Source organism: Hakea prostrata, chromosome 5, assembly GCF_041222555.1.
Source record: "Hakea prostrata isolate BN-2017 chromosome 5, UWA_Hpros_2, whole genome shotgun sequence".
NCBI classification, from domain to species: domain Eukaryota; kingdom Viridiplantae; phylum Streptophyta; class Magnoliopsida; order Proteales; family Proteaceae; genus Hakea; species Hakea prostrata.
This window is the reverse complement of record NC_142604.1, coordinates 31,852,769-31,871,585: the sequence shown is the minus strand read 5'-3', so window position 1 is coordinate 31,871,585 and position 18,817 is coordinate 31,852,769. Positions and strand designations below refer to the sequence as shown.

At 37.2% G+C, this 18,817-nt stretch overlaps 1 protein-coding gene and 1 non-coding gene across 2 annotated transcripts in view; one reads left to right on the top strand and one right to left on the bottom strand.

The window, feature by feature from the left end:
• LOC149015825 (uncharacterized) overlaps nucleotides 1-13,101 on the top strand; it is a 34,317-nt gene extending 21,216 nt beyond the window's left edge. The window contains exons 2-3 of the mRNA XM_089156604.1: nucleotides 11,835-12,866; nucleotides 12,962-13,101. Of these exons, the coding sequence (XP_089012730.1) occupies nucleotides 11,835-12,866; nucleotides 12,962-13,101 (1,172 nt within the window). The remainder of the gene's footprint in view (nucleotides 1-11,834; nucleotides 12,867-12,961) is intronic.
• LOC149015826 (small nucleolar RNA R71) lies at nucleotides 10,706-10,812 on the bottom strand. The gene has a single exon (XR_016173800.1). It is a non-coding gene; the product is annotated as a small nucleolar RNA R71 (small nucleolar RNA).
• Nucleotides 13,102-18,817: the final 5,716 nt, after the last annotated feature.

Genomic DNA, 18,817 nt, shown 5'->3' with positions numbered 1-18,817 from the left:
ACTCTCTCTGGTGATTTCGAAGATTCCTCTGCAGATCTGAAGCCTCTCTTCTTTGTTCTTACAATTCAAGGTTAGTATCTCTTCTGAATTATTAATTTTTCTTTCTTGATCTTGTTCTTGATTGAGATCAAGAAGTAGATGATGCATCCTTGCAACCATCCCTTCGTGATCTCCTTCGTTTCTTTGAGATCTATGATCATCATCATGATCTCAACCCTAGCCGAAGATTTTCTTGAAACCCTAACCCTTGCTTGAGTTCTGGAAACTCTTGTTAATCTCCCATGTGAGGGAAACCTCATGGGTAATATTTCTAGTAACCTAAACTATAATTTCTATGATTTTCTTGTTATAATTGGCAATCATTTATTTCCCTTTCATTCTGTGATCTCAACCTTTTTATGGGAACCATAAGGTTGAAACCCTAATTTCTTGGGTTAAATCAAGAACCCAAATTTTAACCATGACTTGATGTTTTTATGTTCCTATATGATTCTAATACATCCTAGGAAGTTCCCCTTCGAATTTCGGATCATTCCGACTTCAAACGAGGGAGTTATGACCAAAGCAGTCTGTACAATTCTGTACTGACTTGCTTGGTCGACTGGGCCAGTCTACCAAGCACTCGACCAAAGGAGTCAGTAGCTTCGTTTTTCGCCCGATTTGATTCGTTTTCTCTCTGATCCTTTAGGCATCTTTCCTAATGTTGTATCTATGATTGTTAGGAGTCTATTTGCTAAGTTTGGAGTTGCTCTCTTTGATCTTTGGATCATATTCTTCGATAATCAGGTAAGGACAGTTAATTCCTTAACTACATAGATTGCTTGTTCTCTGGTTTCTACTTTGTGAAACTATGAGATTACTTACTGTTATTATAATTTAATTATGATCTCTTACTATGAGATCAGTAGCATTTGTTTATATTATCTTTTTCATTTTTCATGTTATATGAATTACCTATTATTGCCTAATTTGATTTTGCTTTTACATTCTCTTGTATATGATGAACTGTTGGTTGTATATGTTATGACTGATTTGAGAATGTGTTTGCTTAAGTTTGGTTTGGGATTGGAAAGTGTCCTTTTGACACTTCTATCCTTGGACATCGGAGGGAATAGTATGGGATGTTCTCCAAAGATGCCCATCGACGCTTTCCCGAATCAATGGTTGTCATACCTAGGGCTGTTTAGCAGTGTTTGGCTAGGATATACCCCTATTATATCAGACCCGAATCGGAAGGGTATTGAGACCGAACAACCCGTGGTAGCAATGGGGATTCGTGGGCGCTCAAGACCGGTAACCAATCCGTGAGAGGACATGGATCACATTGTGGATACTCGAAAGAGGCCATTTATTGGAGGGTTGCATATGGCTAGACTTGGGCTCATGGGCGCTCAAGACCGGTAACCAACTCGTGAGAGGACATGAGAGCTTCCCGTTTACCATATGTGGATAACCAATAGGGTTGATGAGTCCGTAGTCCGGGACTATTAGGACTCTAGTGGAAAGGATACCGGAAAGGATCGCCCGGGGCGAGGAATGGAAGTATCTGGACCTGAGTTGATGTAACTAACTAGATGACTTGCATTGGGCTAGGCTTTTCCCTGACATACACCGATACTTATGCCAAATGGTTGTGAGAGAGTGTGTTGACTAAATCCCCTACCATGGTTTGATGAGGACTTTACCCTATTACCCGGCAGACCCAAGATGCCAGGATGGTTGAGGGGGAGTGACTGGCCTACCCAAAGAAGTACGGTGCTATGACTTAAAGCATGTTTACCATAGAGACCAGCATACATAGAGTTTAGATGCATTCATACTTTATCTGTTCCATATTGCATTGCATCATGTTATGTTTTGCCACATCTTATCTATGATGTTATGGATTAACTTGCCTTACTGAGTTTCTTCGAAACTCATTCCTTTTTGTACATTTTCTTGTTAGATTATCCTACAGGTACAGAATATTATGACTAGCAGTATAGTGAAGCGCAAGCCGATGAAGCGTATTTCACGCAAGGTGCTGGCAACGATCAAGCTTACTCTGATGATCCCTCGGCGGATCAAGTTGCGTACTACCTTTGAAGGCAGCGTAGAGTTAGAACAAATCCGTTGGATTGATGAAGTCCATACTTATGAAGACGTCATCTATAAACTTGAAGACTCATATTCTTAGTTTATTTATTAGTACATTGGTTTCAGTTGTATTTCATTTTAAACTTTCATTCTATGTTCCGCTATGTTTGTGAAGTGAGTTTCCGCCTCACTTTACTTATCTTGATATCTTCGGATATCTGGTATCTTTTCCGCACTCTGATTATATCATTTATTCTTTCTTGAGTTAAATATTTTGTTTATAATGTTTAAACCTTGATTATTTCTTGTTTATGATTATGTTATTGTATATGTGGGAGGATGATTTCCTCGATACTTGATCTTCGGGGCTGTGGATCACACACCCGGGTATGCCAGTTAGGGTACCGGCTGGGGGGATGTGACAGATAGACTTCTACTAGTTTGGACTAGTAGAGGACTCCTGAGATAACCTCTAGGTTATGCGATGATTATCCCTTTGATAATGATAAGCAGCAGCCGTCAATTTGAGTTTGCCATCATTAGGGTAATTAACCTAATCCATAAGTTGGATTAGGGCGTGCTTGTAGCTGAATATGTTTTCTTCCTCAGCAAGCCATTTTACGAATCCGGTTCGCTCGGGAGCGAGTTGATTCCTTCTGTCTTGACCAGGGTCGAGGATCAAACCAAGTATGAACCTGGTTCGATCATATTTTCTCCATATCACATATATATTTCACACTCGAGTGAGCCATATAAATAGGCTCTAATTATATCCATTAGACGCATGTCAAAATTTTCATATACTACCAAACGAATAAGATATCTGAAGGTGATTGCATTCACCATAAGAGAACATGTTTCCATATAATCAATGCTAGGTCTTCGCCAAAATTCATGTGCCATAATTCATGCTTCATATATCACAATTTCATTATTTTTCTCATTTCATTTTTCGTACAAAAACTCGTTTGTACCCCCACTGGCTTTATACTTTCAGATGTTGGACTACATGTCAAAAAACTTTAACTTTTCAAGAGAATTCAAATATGCTTGAATTACGTCTTTACGTTTTGGCCAATCATTTCTTCATTTACATTCATCAACAAATTTATGTTCAAGATCCTCGTCTTGTTGCATTATTTCAACAATAACATAATATGCAAAAATGTTGTCGACAACTTTATATTTTTGGTTCCATCTTTTCCTGCAATAACATAACTAATCGAGATCTCTTCATTATTTTCAGGTACCAGAACCTCTTGTAGGGTTTTATAGAAAGTTACGTCTTCAGAATTTTCATAATCAATTATCTCCATATTATGACCATCTTGATCATTTACTCTTTTCCCTTTTCTAGGATTTTATCCTTGGAATCGATTGATCTTCCACGTTTTTAAACGTAGTTTAATTTCATTTGCACTAATAGATTATCTTGTTGGGACATCTGTGAAACCCAGCCCTAACCTTGACCCGGAAACCTTGTTATTTGTAGGTCCAGTGACACGAAGTAAAGTAAGAAGTCAGCTTTGGGCCATCCCAGTGGAGGACTTGGTGTCTGGCTTTGAATCCATGAGAGTTGATGATGAAGTTTTATTTATGGAAACTGAATCTTGATGAAGATCGGATTAGTTGATGGACTTGGAGTGCTCTCTATCTTGGTTTGAAGGCATTTCTACCTATTAGGTAAGTCACTTGACATGTGTGCAAAACCCCTTTAGGATTGGATTTGATCTGGGTCTTCAATTCCCTGTTTTGGAATTGCTGTCAGCATTGGTCGACTGATTGGTCGACTGGACTCTTCCTTTTGCATCAAAAGGTATGTCTATACTCTCTTCTTCTCCTCCATCTCTGTTTTTCTTTCCTTTTTGAGTTGAGACAGTACAGGAGATGCTGCATTCTCTGTTGCAAACATCTCTGGACTTGTCTCTCATGATCATCCTAAGGATTAATGGCTAGAACAATGATCTTAACCATGATCATTGCAAGCTTTTGAAGGAATCATGATCAAACCATGATCTAGTCTTTGTTTAACTTCTGATTTGAATTCGATCTCCTTGGATCTTCTATATTGTCGGTGGGGGCCGTTTTTAGGGGGGGGTTTTGTGGGTGGGTTCTTCCTTTTTTTGGTCTTTTTGTGCCCCATTTTTTTGATTTTTTTTTTTTTTTTTTTGTTTTTGTGGTTGGGTTGGGGGGTTGGGGGACTGTTGAGGCCCCTTTGTGTGGGGAACTGGTGGTGGTGTTTGCCTTGTGTTGGGTTGCTTTTTGGCCGGAATTTGGGGTTTTTTTTTTTTGTGGTGTTTGTTTTGGGGGGGTGGGGGGGGGTGGGGGGGGGGGGGGGGGGGGGGGGGGCGCCCCCGGGCGATTGGGGGGGGGGGGGGGGGGGGGGGATGTTTTGGTATCTTTTTCTGTTAGGGATCTTTCCTAATATGTTGTATGCACTTGTTTAGGACCTTCTTCTCAAGTTTGCCAAGATCTTACTTGATTTCTTAGGATTCCTTTGCGAGTTATAAAAGGTAAGGATGGTTATTTCCTTAATTGCATAGATAGCATGAATCTAGTTTCTATATTTGAATATCATTGATATGTTTCCTTAATTAGATTCTTACAATGATATACTACTGTTGCATAACTTTGATTACAGTAGCATTACTTATTCATATTGAATTGACTCATGTATGATTTACTTACCAATTATATACAAAGTAATTGCAATTATTGATTTCTTTCCATATATGAAGTTACCATATATGTGATGGTATGAATTGATGCATGTGTATGCTTAAGTATGGTTTGGAAAGGAGAGGTGTCCTTTTGACACTTCTGTCCTTGGACTACTACGGGAATATTATGGGATGTTTCCGGAGATGCCCTCTGGACACCTTCCTAAACTGTTGGATGACATATCTAGGACTGTCTAGTAGTGTTTGGCTAGGATGTCCCGTTATGTCAGACCCTAATCGGAGGGGTATTGAGACCGAACGACCCGTGGTAGCAATGGGGATTCATGGGCGCTCAAGACCGGTAACCAACCCGTGAGAGGACAGGAATCACATTGTGGGGGCCATTTATTGGTAGGGTTGCATATGGTTAGACTTGGGCTCACGGGCGCTCAAGACCGGTAACCAACCCGTGAGCGGACGTGAGAGCTTCCCGTTTACCATATGTGGATGATCAATAGGGTTGATGAGTCCGTAGTCAGGGACTATGAGGATTCTAGTGTGAAGGATACCGGAAAGGATCGTCAGGGACGAGGAATGGACGTATCTGGATCTGACATGATGTAACTAAGCAGAAGACTTGCATTTGGCTAGGTTTTACCTTGACATGCGCCGGTACTTAGACCAATGGTGATGTGAGAGAGTGGTGACTTAACCCCCAGCCATGGAATGTCCCGAGGGATGCCGGACCCATTACCAACTGATGATGAGTGATTGAGACCTTCCTAAAGAAGTACGGTGCTATGACTTAAAGCATGTCTGCCAATAGAGACCAGCATACATAGAGTTAGATTCATTCATTCATTGCTTGTCTCATATCATATTGCATTTATGTTTGTTCTGAAATCCTGCCATTTATGTTATTATGGATTTAAGCGCCTTCTCGAGTTTCTTTGAAACTCATTCCTTTATTGTACAATGTTTGTTAGACTACTCTGCAGTGCCCGAGTATTATGACGGTCCCTATGAAGAAGCGCAAGGCGAAGAGGCATATCTCGGGAAGGTGATTGCGGTTACAACAATTACACTGAAGATCCCGTGAGTGGTTATGCTCCGCACGATGCTTAGTCCGACCATTGAGTGGAAGCGTCCTTGTGCTTGTTTATGAGATTTACACTTATAGGGATGTTGTCTATAAAGTGGAGAACAATTTAGTTACCCATTGTACTTGCTACTGGGATTAGATTTTGTCTAGTTTATTCTCTTTTAGAGCTACTTTTCCGCTGGTTGTAGAGTGGGATTTTGCCTCACTTTACTTATCTGTTTTTGACACTCTGATTATATCTAGTACTCTGATTTATTTATGATTCATTCTTTCCTTATTGGATCTATGGTTTATCTTCCGCACTTTTATTATGATTGTTCATGATTATGTTATTGTTTATGTGGGAGGTTGATTACTCGATACCTGATCTTCGGGCTGTGGATCACACTCTCGGGTATGCCAGATAGGGGGGGGGGGGGGGGGGGGGGAAAAAAAAAATTTTTGGGGGGGGTGGGGTGGGGGGGGGTGAGATTTAGTAACTCTTAGCAGATCAACAAATCTGCCAGTTGATTCATAATATTTGTGAATGCATTATCTTTTGAACTTCAGGTTCACATTGCTCTGTGCGAGGATCTAAATGAGGTAATGATAATGCAATACAATCAATCTCTTTTTCCAACTGTTTATTCTCTTTCCCTCATGTTGGAAAAACTAATTCATCAAAATAATAATCAGCAAGTCTTGCTTTAAATAAATTTCCTATCGTTGGCAAGATATTAAATTATATAAGGAGATTCATATCAATATATATCTCAACTTTATTTGGGGACTCATCTTTGTGCTTTATAGTGGAGCAACTAGAACATAAACCACACACCCAAAAATTATAATATGAGAAATATTTGGATTCTGACTATAAGCCAATTTTAATGGGGGAGAATTTATGGCAACTTGTTGGCTTGATGCATACAAATGATGCTGCATATAACATATCCTCATGCCGACATGAGACTTTGTTCTCATAAACAATGGTTTAGCTATTAATTAGAGAAATTTAATAAATGATTTTGCCAAATCATTTTGGATATAAACATGAGCAATAGGCTATTCAACTATAATCTCAGTTGTTATACAAGAATCATAAAGCCTGATATGTAAATTCACCAGTATTATCAAGACAAACTGTCTTTATCTTATAATCTATAAATTATGCTCTCAATCCAATTATTTGAGCAAACAATCTCACAAATACCAAATTGCGAGTTCATAATGAACATATATGTGACCATTTTATAGATGCATCTACTAAAATCATATATTATCTGAATGATTCACATGATGGGTGAATGAATCCATATATTTCACCCTGTATACATTTCAAAAACGCAGAATGTTCAATCTCAACTTTAGCTGGTAATATCTAATAATAGATTTCCCTTGAGAACAAGAAGCACAAGAAAATCCACTTAATTGAAGAATCTTCTAGTTTTTCAATGGATGACAAATGAATTTTCAATAATATTTTGCATTATACTTGATTTAGGATGGTCCAATTGGTCATGCCAAATAATAAAACTATTGGAATCAATGTTCTTTTGATTTACTCAAGCATGTGTTTCAACCATGCGAATATTCGTGTAGTACAAACTGGGAGAAAATGTCTAACACTTTTGTAGTAATGCATAAATATTCACTTTTATCATCATTTATAGTCTCAATCATTTTGGCATATATCTTTATAATTTAATAAGCTTCTTTGAGACTTATTAAAAAAGAATGCATTATCTATAGTCAATTGATTTCCCAGATAATAATAGATTAGCTCTTTCAGAGCCTTCAATCAATGTTGTATTATCAATTTGTGTATGAACATTGGCTTCTGCATCATCAAATAAGATAAATATATATTTTTTCTTAGAGAAAGTTCATATTATTCATCAAAATAAAACATAATATATCAAAAGATATATATATATATATATATATATATATATATATATATATATATATATATAAATCAATAAAAAAATTATAAAGGAAAATGATTAAATTTAAGATAAACTAATATATGAGATGAGATTTGAAAGGAAAAGAATTACCAAGTAACATAATATTAATTTTATTTGAACTCCAGTAACAAAACCAAATCTTCAATTATTATATTCAAAAGGAGTCTGCAGCATTTAGATGTATAGTATCTGTAAGGCCATCAAAATCATCCGCATTATTGGTAAAATTTGCTTCAGTGTCATTATTTTGAACATTCATATTCATCTCCACATTATGTGTGAAATGATGAGCACATTTATGTGTGAAATCTTAGGGCATAAAGTATGCATTTTACACACTTAGAGTAGAGCTATCTTGGGTTCTATGTTGTTTTTGCAGATTTTATGAATTCTTAGGACTTAAGCGAATATCTGGAGTTTGGGGTATGAAACATGCGATTTTACATGTCAAGAGGTCCGTTCAAATTCTCAAGTGTGAAAATGGGCCTGATTTGGAGCATGATGGGCTATAGATGCAATTATGGGCCAACTCCAGAATATCTTATAAAATTATATTAGAAATTTTATTTTATTTTCTTTATTGTAATTGAATTAATGTATGGGGTCCACAAGTAGTCGAAGACTAGGATTCTCTATTTTTTTAGAAGAATTTATTTTTGTAGATTTTATTTATTTATCTAATTAGTTTTTTCTCTCTCTTCCCACTTTCTATTATTTTAACTATTTTATTTTCCCCCCTTAATCAACCCAAAATCGTTTTTTTTTTCTAAAAATATGGATTTTTCTTCCTTCTTTCCTTCTTCCACTCTTTCTCCACGTTAAAGTCAGTTTTTATTTATTTATTTTTATTTAATTTCTCCAGCTTCTCTCCACCTTACCTCTTTACGTGCTTCTATTTTTTTTTATTTGTTTTATTTCTCTCTCTCTCTCTCTCTCTCTCTCTATTATTATTATTATTATTATTATTATTATTATTATTATTATTATTATTATTATTATTATTATTATTATTATTATTATTATTATATTTCTTTGTTTTTAAATTATTTTCCTTCTTCTATAAATATTACCTCCCCTCTTAGGTCTAGTCTTACACTTTATTTTCTCTTTAGTTTACTTTAGTCTTACACTTTATTTTCTCTTTAGTTTATTTTAGTCTTGTACTTTCTATTCTCTTTAGTTTGCTCTAGGTTTTCTCTAGTTCTTTGATTACTTTGTGGGTTCTAGTTTTTAGATTGAATGCTTAGGAATATTGAAGTTGTGTAATTTATTTTATGCAAGTGTAGTTCCTTTAGTTTTATCAATACAATTTCAAGTTCAAGTTCAAGTTTCAAGTTTGAGGATTCGCTTTCTCTCTGGGTCTAACAATTGCAGATCTAGATTATTCTAGATCTAGTTGTTAGGGTTGGTTGAGATTCGAATCGTTTGTTCAAGTTTTTTTTTGAGATTCAAATATGCAAGTAAGTAACATTCTTCAATAATCTTCTTTCCATCTTCCATTCCCGCTTTTATCTACCCCTCCATATTCTTAATTTAGGAATTAATTTCAGCATTTATCTATTGTTCTCCCCTTCCCCCGGGTCCTTGATCAAACATGCCTACAGTCATGCCTTTCTTTGGTTAAGGTTTCCTTTTTGCTTTTATTGCTTTGTTTATTGCTTTGTTATTTACTTTCTGCACTTTTCTTTTCTTTTTTCTCTCTCTTTAATATCCTTTCCCCGATCGGTGGAACTGTAAGCTACGGCAAATGGTTCACGGTCAAAGTCATTATTATTATACTCCCCTTCCCTTGATCCAAAGCTGACACTCGGATCACTACCCTTTTATTTTTATTGTTCGCAATTTTTCCTATCTTTTATTTATGCGTTGGTTATGGTTGCTTTATTTTTCGTCTTAATTCGATTGCATTAGATGTATGGATTAGGATCGTTAAGTAGTTAACAAAATTGAATCATTCCACTCTCGCATTATCATTAAGAAGTTGAATTATAGGTGACATATCACCTTGAGATCGACCCGTTAGCTACACGATACCATGTGCTTATGGTTATTTTATTTTGCAAACAAGTTTTTGGCGCCGTTGCTGAGGAGATATTTGTTCATCTTATTTTTTTCATTCTTAGGTAAATTGAAGTGTTTAAAAAAAATAAAAAATTCAAAGACATTACTCTTAACTTGAGTAGAAACAAAAATGTATAGTAGTCCCCACTCTACTCAGGAATCCCCAGGATTCGATTGTAGGTGGCTTCGAAGACTATATGGATTCCCTTGCTATCAAACCTATACAGCGCTTAGCTATACGGCAACCTTACGGCTTTGGAATCATTGTTTCAATCTTTGTGGTGGGGAAATCCATTACTTTCCTTTTTGTTTTTTGTTTTATTTTATTTTATTTTCTTATTTAGTTCCTTTATTTAAAATAAAATAATAAAAAAAAAACTCATCTTCCGTAAGAGCCTTTAATCGCATTACGAGGTTAGTACATGTGTGTCTGGACTCGTGATTCCACAAATCGACTAGTCTGAGTATCTACCTTGACCATGGGAGACATACCTCCACCTAAGAGTCTTAGGGATAGATTTTACCCAACTCGGTCTGCACAACCCTCATGTATATGTTTACTTGATGTAAAGGGTAACAACTTTGAACTTAAACCTAATTATCTGTCTATGTTACCCCAATTTCATGGGTTGCTTGATCAAGATGCATATTTGTTTCTTAGGGAGTTTGAGGAGGCTTGTGTTCTTATGAAAGTACAACAACTCACTGATAATGTCGTAAGACTACGGTTTATTACCTTTGCATTAAAGGACCAAGCCAAAAAGTGGTTTTATAGCCTACCTTTGGATAGCATTACCACATGGGAACAATTCACTGTCCTATTCTTGAAGAAATTCTTTCCTTTTTCTAAGACGAATAAAATAAGAAATGACATTCTTCAATTTGGTCAAAAACCCAATGAGTCTTTTGCTAAGGTAATGGAGAGGTTCCAAAGCCTCCTCCAAGAATGCCCTCACCATGGTTTAGAATTGTGGCATTTATGCCAAATAATTTATTAGGGTATCGATTATCAAACTAACCAACTTTTGGAATCTATGCACCCCACAGGATTTACATCGTTCACTAATGATTCCAAAGCTTGAGAATTTCTTTTAGACCTAACAGATAGAACTAGAGAATGGGAGTCAACCCAAGAATCTGAAAGGATCATTAGGGGATATTTTGTGGATAGCCAAGTTCATAAAGGTGCACAAATAGATAGTCTTTTGAAAAAGTTAGAGACTTTGGTAGTAAAAGCTACACCACCACCACTACCAAGTCAAGCACATTTTATTGACAAATCTATTGCTATGTGTGCATGGTGTCAGCCTCCTACACATGTAATTGAGGAATGTCCTAGCTATTCTGGAGGCCACCATGAAAATGTTAGTGCGATGTTCCCAAACCCGTACAGTAACACGTATAATCATGAGTGGAAGAGTCATCCTAACTTTTCATGATCTCAAGGGCAAAACCAAAATGGATTAAGCAATTATTCCACAAAACCAAAATGGATTAAGCAATTATTCCACACAAAATCAATTTGGTGCTCCTAAAAAACAAAGTGTACAATTTTTTCATAATCAAAATGTCTAGTTCCCTCAAACCCCAAATTTTCTAAATGTCAATTTAGTCAGGCCTATCAATCCACCTATTGTGCCTCGTATGCCTCACATTGCACAAAATCAATCACCACCTGGTTTCAATAGAGGTAATAATCCAGAGTTTTCTCATCTCTCCACCTTAGAGAAGAATATGGAAGTACTTCCAGCACATTCATGACTTCTATGCACAATATGGGAAAACAAATTTCTACTCTTGCAAGTGCTTTATCTGAGCGAGAAAAAGGTAAAATGCCTAGTCAGCCTGAGTTAAATCCTAGGACTCAAATTCAGCCAAGACCACCAAATTTTCCAAATCAAATAAACCAAATTGAAACCACCTCTTCTTCTTTAGAGACAATTACTTCTGTGTATGCATTGAGAAATGAAAAAGGGTACTTAACAGGTGAATCTCATATTTCTGACCAGAGCAAAATTAGTGACCATCATGATGAGGAGAATATTAAAGTGTCTCATACTGAGGGTTTGTCTGAGGAACCCATAGAAGTTGAGGATGAACCAATTGCTTTAGAGGTACCTAAATTTAATGAGTCATTATCTGAAACCCTGAGAAAAGAGCAAACTTCAAATGAGAGATCTTATGTACCTAAGGCCCCTTTTCCTAGCCGATTAACAAGTAATAAAAGGAATGCAAATGTTGACAAAGTTCTAGAAGTTTTCAAAAATGTGAATGTCAACATTCCACTTTTGGATGTTATTTCTCAAGTCCCTTCTTATGCTAAGGTGCTTAAAGACTTGTGTACTCAAAAGAGAACCACGAATGTCCCAAAGAAGGCCTTTCTAACGGAAAATGTGAGTTCAATCCTCTCAGAACAAGTCCCAGTTAGGTATAGAGATCCAGGATGTCCAACAATTCCATGTGTTATTGGTGATAGAAAAATCGAGCAACCTCTACTAGACTTGGGCGCTAGTGTTAATTTATTGCCATATACCGTTTATAAACAATTGGGTCTTAGGAAACTTAAACCAACCTCAGTTACTCTCCAGTTGGCTGATAGATCTATTAAAATACCCCATGGAGTAATTGAAGATGTGTTAATTCGAGTAGGAGAATATCTTTTTCCTGATGATTTCATTGTCTTAGACACACATCCAGTTACAAATCTTAAGGACCGAATTCATGTGATATTAGGGAGACCGTTTTTAGCTACATGCAATGCTCTTATTAATTGTAGAAAAGGTCTTTTGAGATTATCATTGGGGAATACATCCGTTGAGTTCAATGTTTTTAGGCTGGGAAAACAACCAAACTTTTCTGAGAATATTAGTACGTTGCAAAGCATTTCTGATGATATTGATTTCTCCCTTACTAAAGGTTATGAGGATGATTTTTACACTTGTTTGGAAGAACTAGAGGATATCGGGAGTGATTTTTTTGTTGATATGATGAGCTTACAACAATTTAATGAACCACTTGGTAAGTTATCTAGAAATCTTCCTGTCCCATCTGTGGTTGAGGCCCCCCAACTCAAATTGAAACCTTTGCCTTTACTCTTCGGTATGCTTTTCTAGGCCCCAATGTAACACTTCCTATAATCATTGCCTCTGATCTTGCCAAAGACCAAGAAGATGAGCTTCTTAGTTTGCTTAGAGACAATCAAGAGGCCATAGGTTGGCAAATGGTCGACATTAAAGGAATCGGTCCCTCGTAGTTCAACATCATATAAATTTGATTGATGGATCTAAATCCTCTAGGGAACCCCAAAGAAGGGCTAATCATGTGATGAAAGAAGCAATTAACAAAGAAGTGTTGAAATGCATGGATAATGGGATTATCTATCCCATATCAGATAGCCAGTGGGCAGCCCAGTCCAAGTTGTTCCTAAGAAGTCCGGAGTCACAGTAGTTACATCCGCTAACAACGAGCTCATCCTAACTCGTATTCAAACTGGTTGGCGTGTTTGTATTGATTACCGGAAGCTTAATGCAGCCACTCATAAGGATCATTTTCCTTTGCCCTTCATTGATCAAATGTTAGAACATCTAGCCGGCCATATGCTTATTATTGTTTCCTTGATGGTTACTCTGGCTATAATCAAATCCCTATAGCATCGGAAGACCAAGACAAAACCACATTCACATGCCCGTATGGAACATATGCCTATCGACGCATGCCCTTTGGGTTATGCAATGCTCCTACCACATTCCAACAATGCATGATGAGCATATTCTCAGATATGGTAGAGGATTATTTGAAAGTATTTATGGATGATTTCTCTGTTCATGGGTCTACTTTTTCTGCTTGCTTTCACCATCTCCGCTTAGTTCTTGAACATAGTAGAGCCAAAAATTTAGTTCTTAATTGGGAGAAATGTCACTTCATGGTGAAGAGTGGAATAGTCTTAAGTCATATTGTTTCTAAGGAGGGAATTATGGTTGATAAGGCTAAGGTTGATCTCATCTCTAATTTACCATCACCTAAAAGTGTCAAGGATGTTAGATCATTTCTAGGACATGCTAGTTTTTACTGCCACTTCATAAAAGACTTTAGCAAGATAGCTAGACCGTTAACTTCATTACTTGCTAAAGATGTCCCCTTTCATTTCACTTCTGAGTGCTTACTAAGTTTTGAATTATTGAAAGAGAAGCTCTCCACCGCTCCTATAATACAAGCACCAAATTGGTTAGAACCCTTTGAGTTAATGTGTGATGCTTCTGACTATGCTTTAGGGGCAGTTCTAGGTCAAAGGCTAAATAAGATGCCCATTGTGATTTCTTATGCAAGTCGAACCCTCAATGATGCACAACTTAACTATACGACAACTGAAAAATAATTATTGGCTATTGTGTTTGCATTAGAGAAGTTGAAGGATGCAAAATCCTGATTCATTCGTTGGGTCTTGCTGCTACAAGAGTTTGCCTTAGAAATTAGGGACAAAAAGGGAACTGAAAATTTAGTTGTAGACCATCTATCCCGCCTTTCTAATTCTAGAAAGGAAGAGCATCCAATTCTAGAGACATTTCCAGATGAGCAATTGTTGTCAGTGAATATGATACCTTGGTATGTAGATATTGTCAATTATCTTATGACTGATGAAACCCCATCCCATTGGTCCTCCCAAGATAAATATCGATTCCATTCACAAGTGAAATATTTTCTCTGGGATGATCCATATTTGTTTAAAATGAGTGCAGATCAAATCATTAGGCGTTGTGACTTAGGAACTAAAATGTAGATTAAGCAATGGAAGAAACTTAGTGAGTGACAAGTGTGTTAGGAATCAAGTTTCCCTTCCCCTGGATTTTATAATGTAAATACTAAAGCAATACTACAACCCCAAGATAATTCAAGAACTTGGAATGAATGGCAATATGGTATTTTCCAATACACATAAGCTAGCATCCTAAATCAACATTTGCATATTCCTATGAAGAATTGAATTAAGAATGCAATTTAAACCCAATCCAATCAATGGTAATGTGAGGTAATTGGGTATTCCTACCCAACCTACTAATTAACACAACCTAATTAAAGATTATGCTAACTCACACAATTCAACAAACACCTAGACTCCATTAATTTTTCAATTAATGAAATCATAACATTCATTCAAGAAAGATCATTCAAGAACTGAAATTAGTCAATATAATATGCTGAATTCATTAACAATAAAGTGGATTGCAATAAAACTAAAGAACACATGATTAGTTACATATCAAAATTCAGGTTTAGGTACTACTATCATCCCAACACAGCAAAGATTTAGCCCATAACAGAATTCAAATGCATAAAACCAAGTATAGTTGACATGAGACTAGAAAGTAAGAAGATAGAGTTATAAAAACAAGAAGAAACTAAAGCTTCAATGCTTCCACAAGAGCTCCAGCCTTCTTCTCCAGCAAATCAGCAACTCCAGCAGCTCCTTGCTTCCACAAGAGCTCCAGCATTCGTTCTCTACCTCTCCTTGTCTTAGCCGAGTCTCCTCTTTTCCTCTCCTCCTCTGCCTTCCACGTTTTTTCTTCCTTTGTACCCTTCTTTTCCCCCCAAAAGTGCTAGGTTAAAATTGGCTTGTAGGATTAGAACCTTTTCCTTTGATATCAACGGCTGAGAACCATTATGTATTTACAAGAATATTGTCACTTAAGTTAGCCCTTTTTGGTCATTTCCATTTGAGTTGGATCTGAGAACATTCTGCTCCGTTGCTGTAGCAGCTCTGCAACAAAGTTAGAGGACAGGTTCTTCTTCTATTATGGATCTTCACCTACATTTTCAAGGGAAAGAGGATTAATCAAGTTCATCCATTAATCTAAAGAAAAAAATCATGTAAGAGTGACAATAATGACCTTTATAAGATGCAACATGTTAAGACTCAATAAAACAAAATCTAATTACTACTAATGTCACGCCCTCCCAGCCGGTACCCTATCTGGCATACCCGAGAGTGTGATCCACAGCCCGAAGATCAGGTATCGAGTGATCAACCTCCCACATAAACAATAACATAATTATGAACAATCATAACAAGAGTGCGGAAGATAAATCATAGATCCAATAATGAAAGAATGAATCATAAACGAATCAGAATAATAGATATAATCAGAGTATTAAACAGATAAGTAAAGTGAAGCAAAAATCCCACTTTACATCCAGCGGAAAAGTAGCTCTAAAGAATAAACTAGACAAAATCTAATCCCAGTAGCAAGTACATTGGGTAACTAAATTATTCTCCACTTTATAGACGACATCCTTATATGTATAGATCTCATAAATAGCACAAGGACGCTTCCACTCAATGGTCGGACTAAGCATCGTATGGAGCATAACCACTCGCGGGATCTTCAGAGTAATTGTGGTAACCGCAATCACCTTCCTGGAGATATGTCTCTTCGCCTTGCGCTTCTTCATAGGGACCGTCATAATACTCAAGACTGCGGGATAGTCTAACAACATTGTACAATAAAGGAATGAGTTTCAAAGAAACCCAGTAAGGCAGTTAAAATCCATAATAACATAAATGGCAGGATTCCAGAACAAACATAAATGCAATATGATATGAGACAAGCAATGAATGAATGAATCTAACTCTATGGATGCTGGTCTCTATTGGTAGACATGCTTTAAGTCATAGCACCGTACTTCTTTAGGAAAGTCCACTCACATCCTCAACCATTTAAGATATCTTGGATTCTCTCACGGATCATTTCACCGGTCTTGAGCAGCCGATTGGTAATGGGTCCTTCATCCCTCGGGACAAACCTTGGCGGGGGGTTAAGTCAACACACTCTCTCACAACCATTTGGTATAAGTACTGGCGCATGTCAGGGTAAAACCTAGCCAAATGCAAGTCTTCTACTTGGTTACATCAAGTCAGATCCAGATACTTCCATTCCTCGTCCCTGACGATCCTTTCCGGTATCCTTCACACTAGAGTCAGCGTATCCTATGGCACCGACCAACTCGGACTACGGACTCATCAACCCTATTGGTTATCCACATATGGTAAACGGGAAGCTCTCACGTCCTCTCACGGGTTGGTTACCGGTCTTAAGCGCCCGTGAGCCCAGGTCTAACCATATGCAACCCTACCAATAAATGGCCCCCACAATGTGATTCCTGTCCTCTCACGGGTTGGTTACCGGTCTTGAGCGCCCATGAATCCCCATTGCTACCACGGGTCGTTCGGTCTCAATACCCCTCCGATTAGGGTCTGACATAACAGAACATCCTAGCCAAACACTACTAGACAATCCTAGATATGTCATCCAACAGTTTAGGAAGGTGTCCAGAGGGCATCTCCGGGAAACATCCCATAATATTCCCGTAGTAGTCCAAGGACAGAAGTGTCGAAAGGACACCTCTCCTTTCCAAACCATACGTAAGCATACACATGCATCAATTCATATCATCACATATATGGTAACTACATATATGGAAAGAAATCGATATTACAATCACTTGTATAACATTGGTAAGTAAATCATACATGAATCAATTCAATATGAATAAGTAATGCTACTGTAATCAAAGTTATGCAACAGTAGTATATCATTGTAAGAATCTAATTTAGGAAACATATTCATGATATTCAAATATAGAAACTAGATTCATGCTATCTATGTAATTAAGGAAATAACCATCCTTACCTTTTATAACTCGCAAAAGGATCCTAAGAAATCAAGTAAGATCTTGGCAAACTTGAGAAGAAGGTCCTAAACAAGTATATACAACATATTAGGAAAGATCCCTAACAGAAAATATATCAAAACATCAAAAGCAGACCAATTCTGGAGTTGCTTGTACTCATTGGTCGAGTGGATTGGTCGAGTGGTCGATCGACCAATCAGTCGACCAATGCGAGACGATAGCCTATAAAATCGGAGTTTTAAGATATGAAATCCGAATTTGGTGGTTCAAAAGGGTACTAATCAAGGGGTAGACTACATCAGTAGTATTCTAGCATATAGGGGACCTCAAAACACTAATCAAATCAAGGTATCAAGATCCAAATTAGGAAACAAAAAGTTACCATAATTAACTCAAACATGGATCTTGATGAATTTGAAATAGAAAACAAGGACAAGAACTATAGGAGGATGGATCATTGCTTTCGGTAATGAAAACATGAAAACATGCATAGGTCTTCATGGAATAAGGCTTAGAAGCATAAATCTAAATAAGGAAATAAAACCTACCATATATGTAACTATCATGCATCATGAAGAACACATAGTAAGGTAGAAGAGAACAACTAGAATTCTATGGATTATGGATCATGGAAAGAAAACACAACCATTAACCACTAACATGATCAATGAAAGAAGATCCAAAGAGATCAGAATTCAGATTAGCAGATTAACGGAGATTAAATCATGGTTTGATCATGAATCCTTCAAAAGCTTGCAATGATCATGGTTAAGATCATTGTTCTAGCCTTAAATCCTTAGGATGATCATGAGAACATGTTCGGAGATGTTTGCAACGAGAGGATGCAGCATCTCTTCTACTGTCTCAACTCAAAAAGGAAAGAAACACAAAGATGGAGGAGAAGAAGAGAGAGTAGACATACCTTTTGATGCAAAAAGAAGAGTTCCGACGAAGATCCGTCAAGAAAACACCAAGGATGCAAGAGAGATGACTTGCAGAGGTCTTTGGTTCGTTCCGAGAGGGTTTGGAGGCAGCAAATACGAAGTGGACTCGAGGTTGGACTTAAATAGAGCAAGAATCAACCTAATTGCCAAAGACAGCACTCATTGGTCGAGTGGATTGGTCGTTGGCCCAGATCGACCAATCGGTCGACCAATGCTTGCTCAACAAGGCCAAAACGAGGGAATTGAAGGTCCAGATCAAATCCAAACCTAAAGGGGTTTTGCACACAAGTCAAGTGACTTACTTAATAGGTAGAAATGCCTTCAAACCAAGATAGAGAG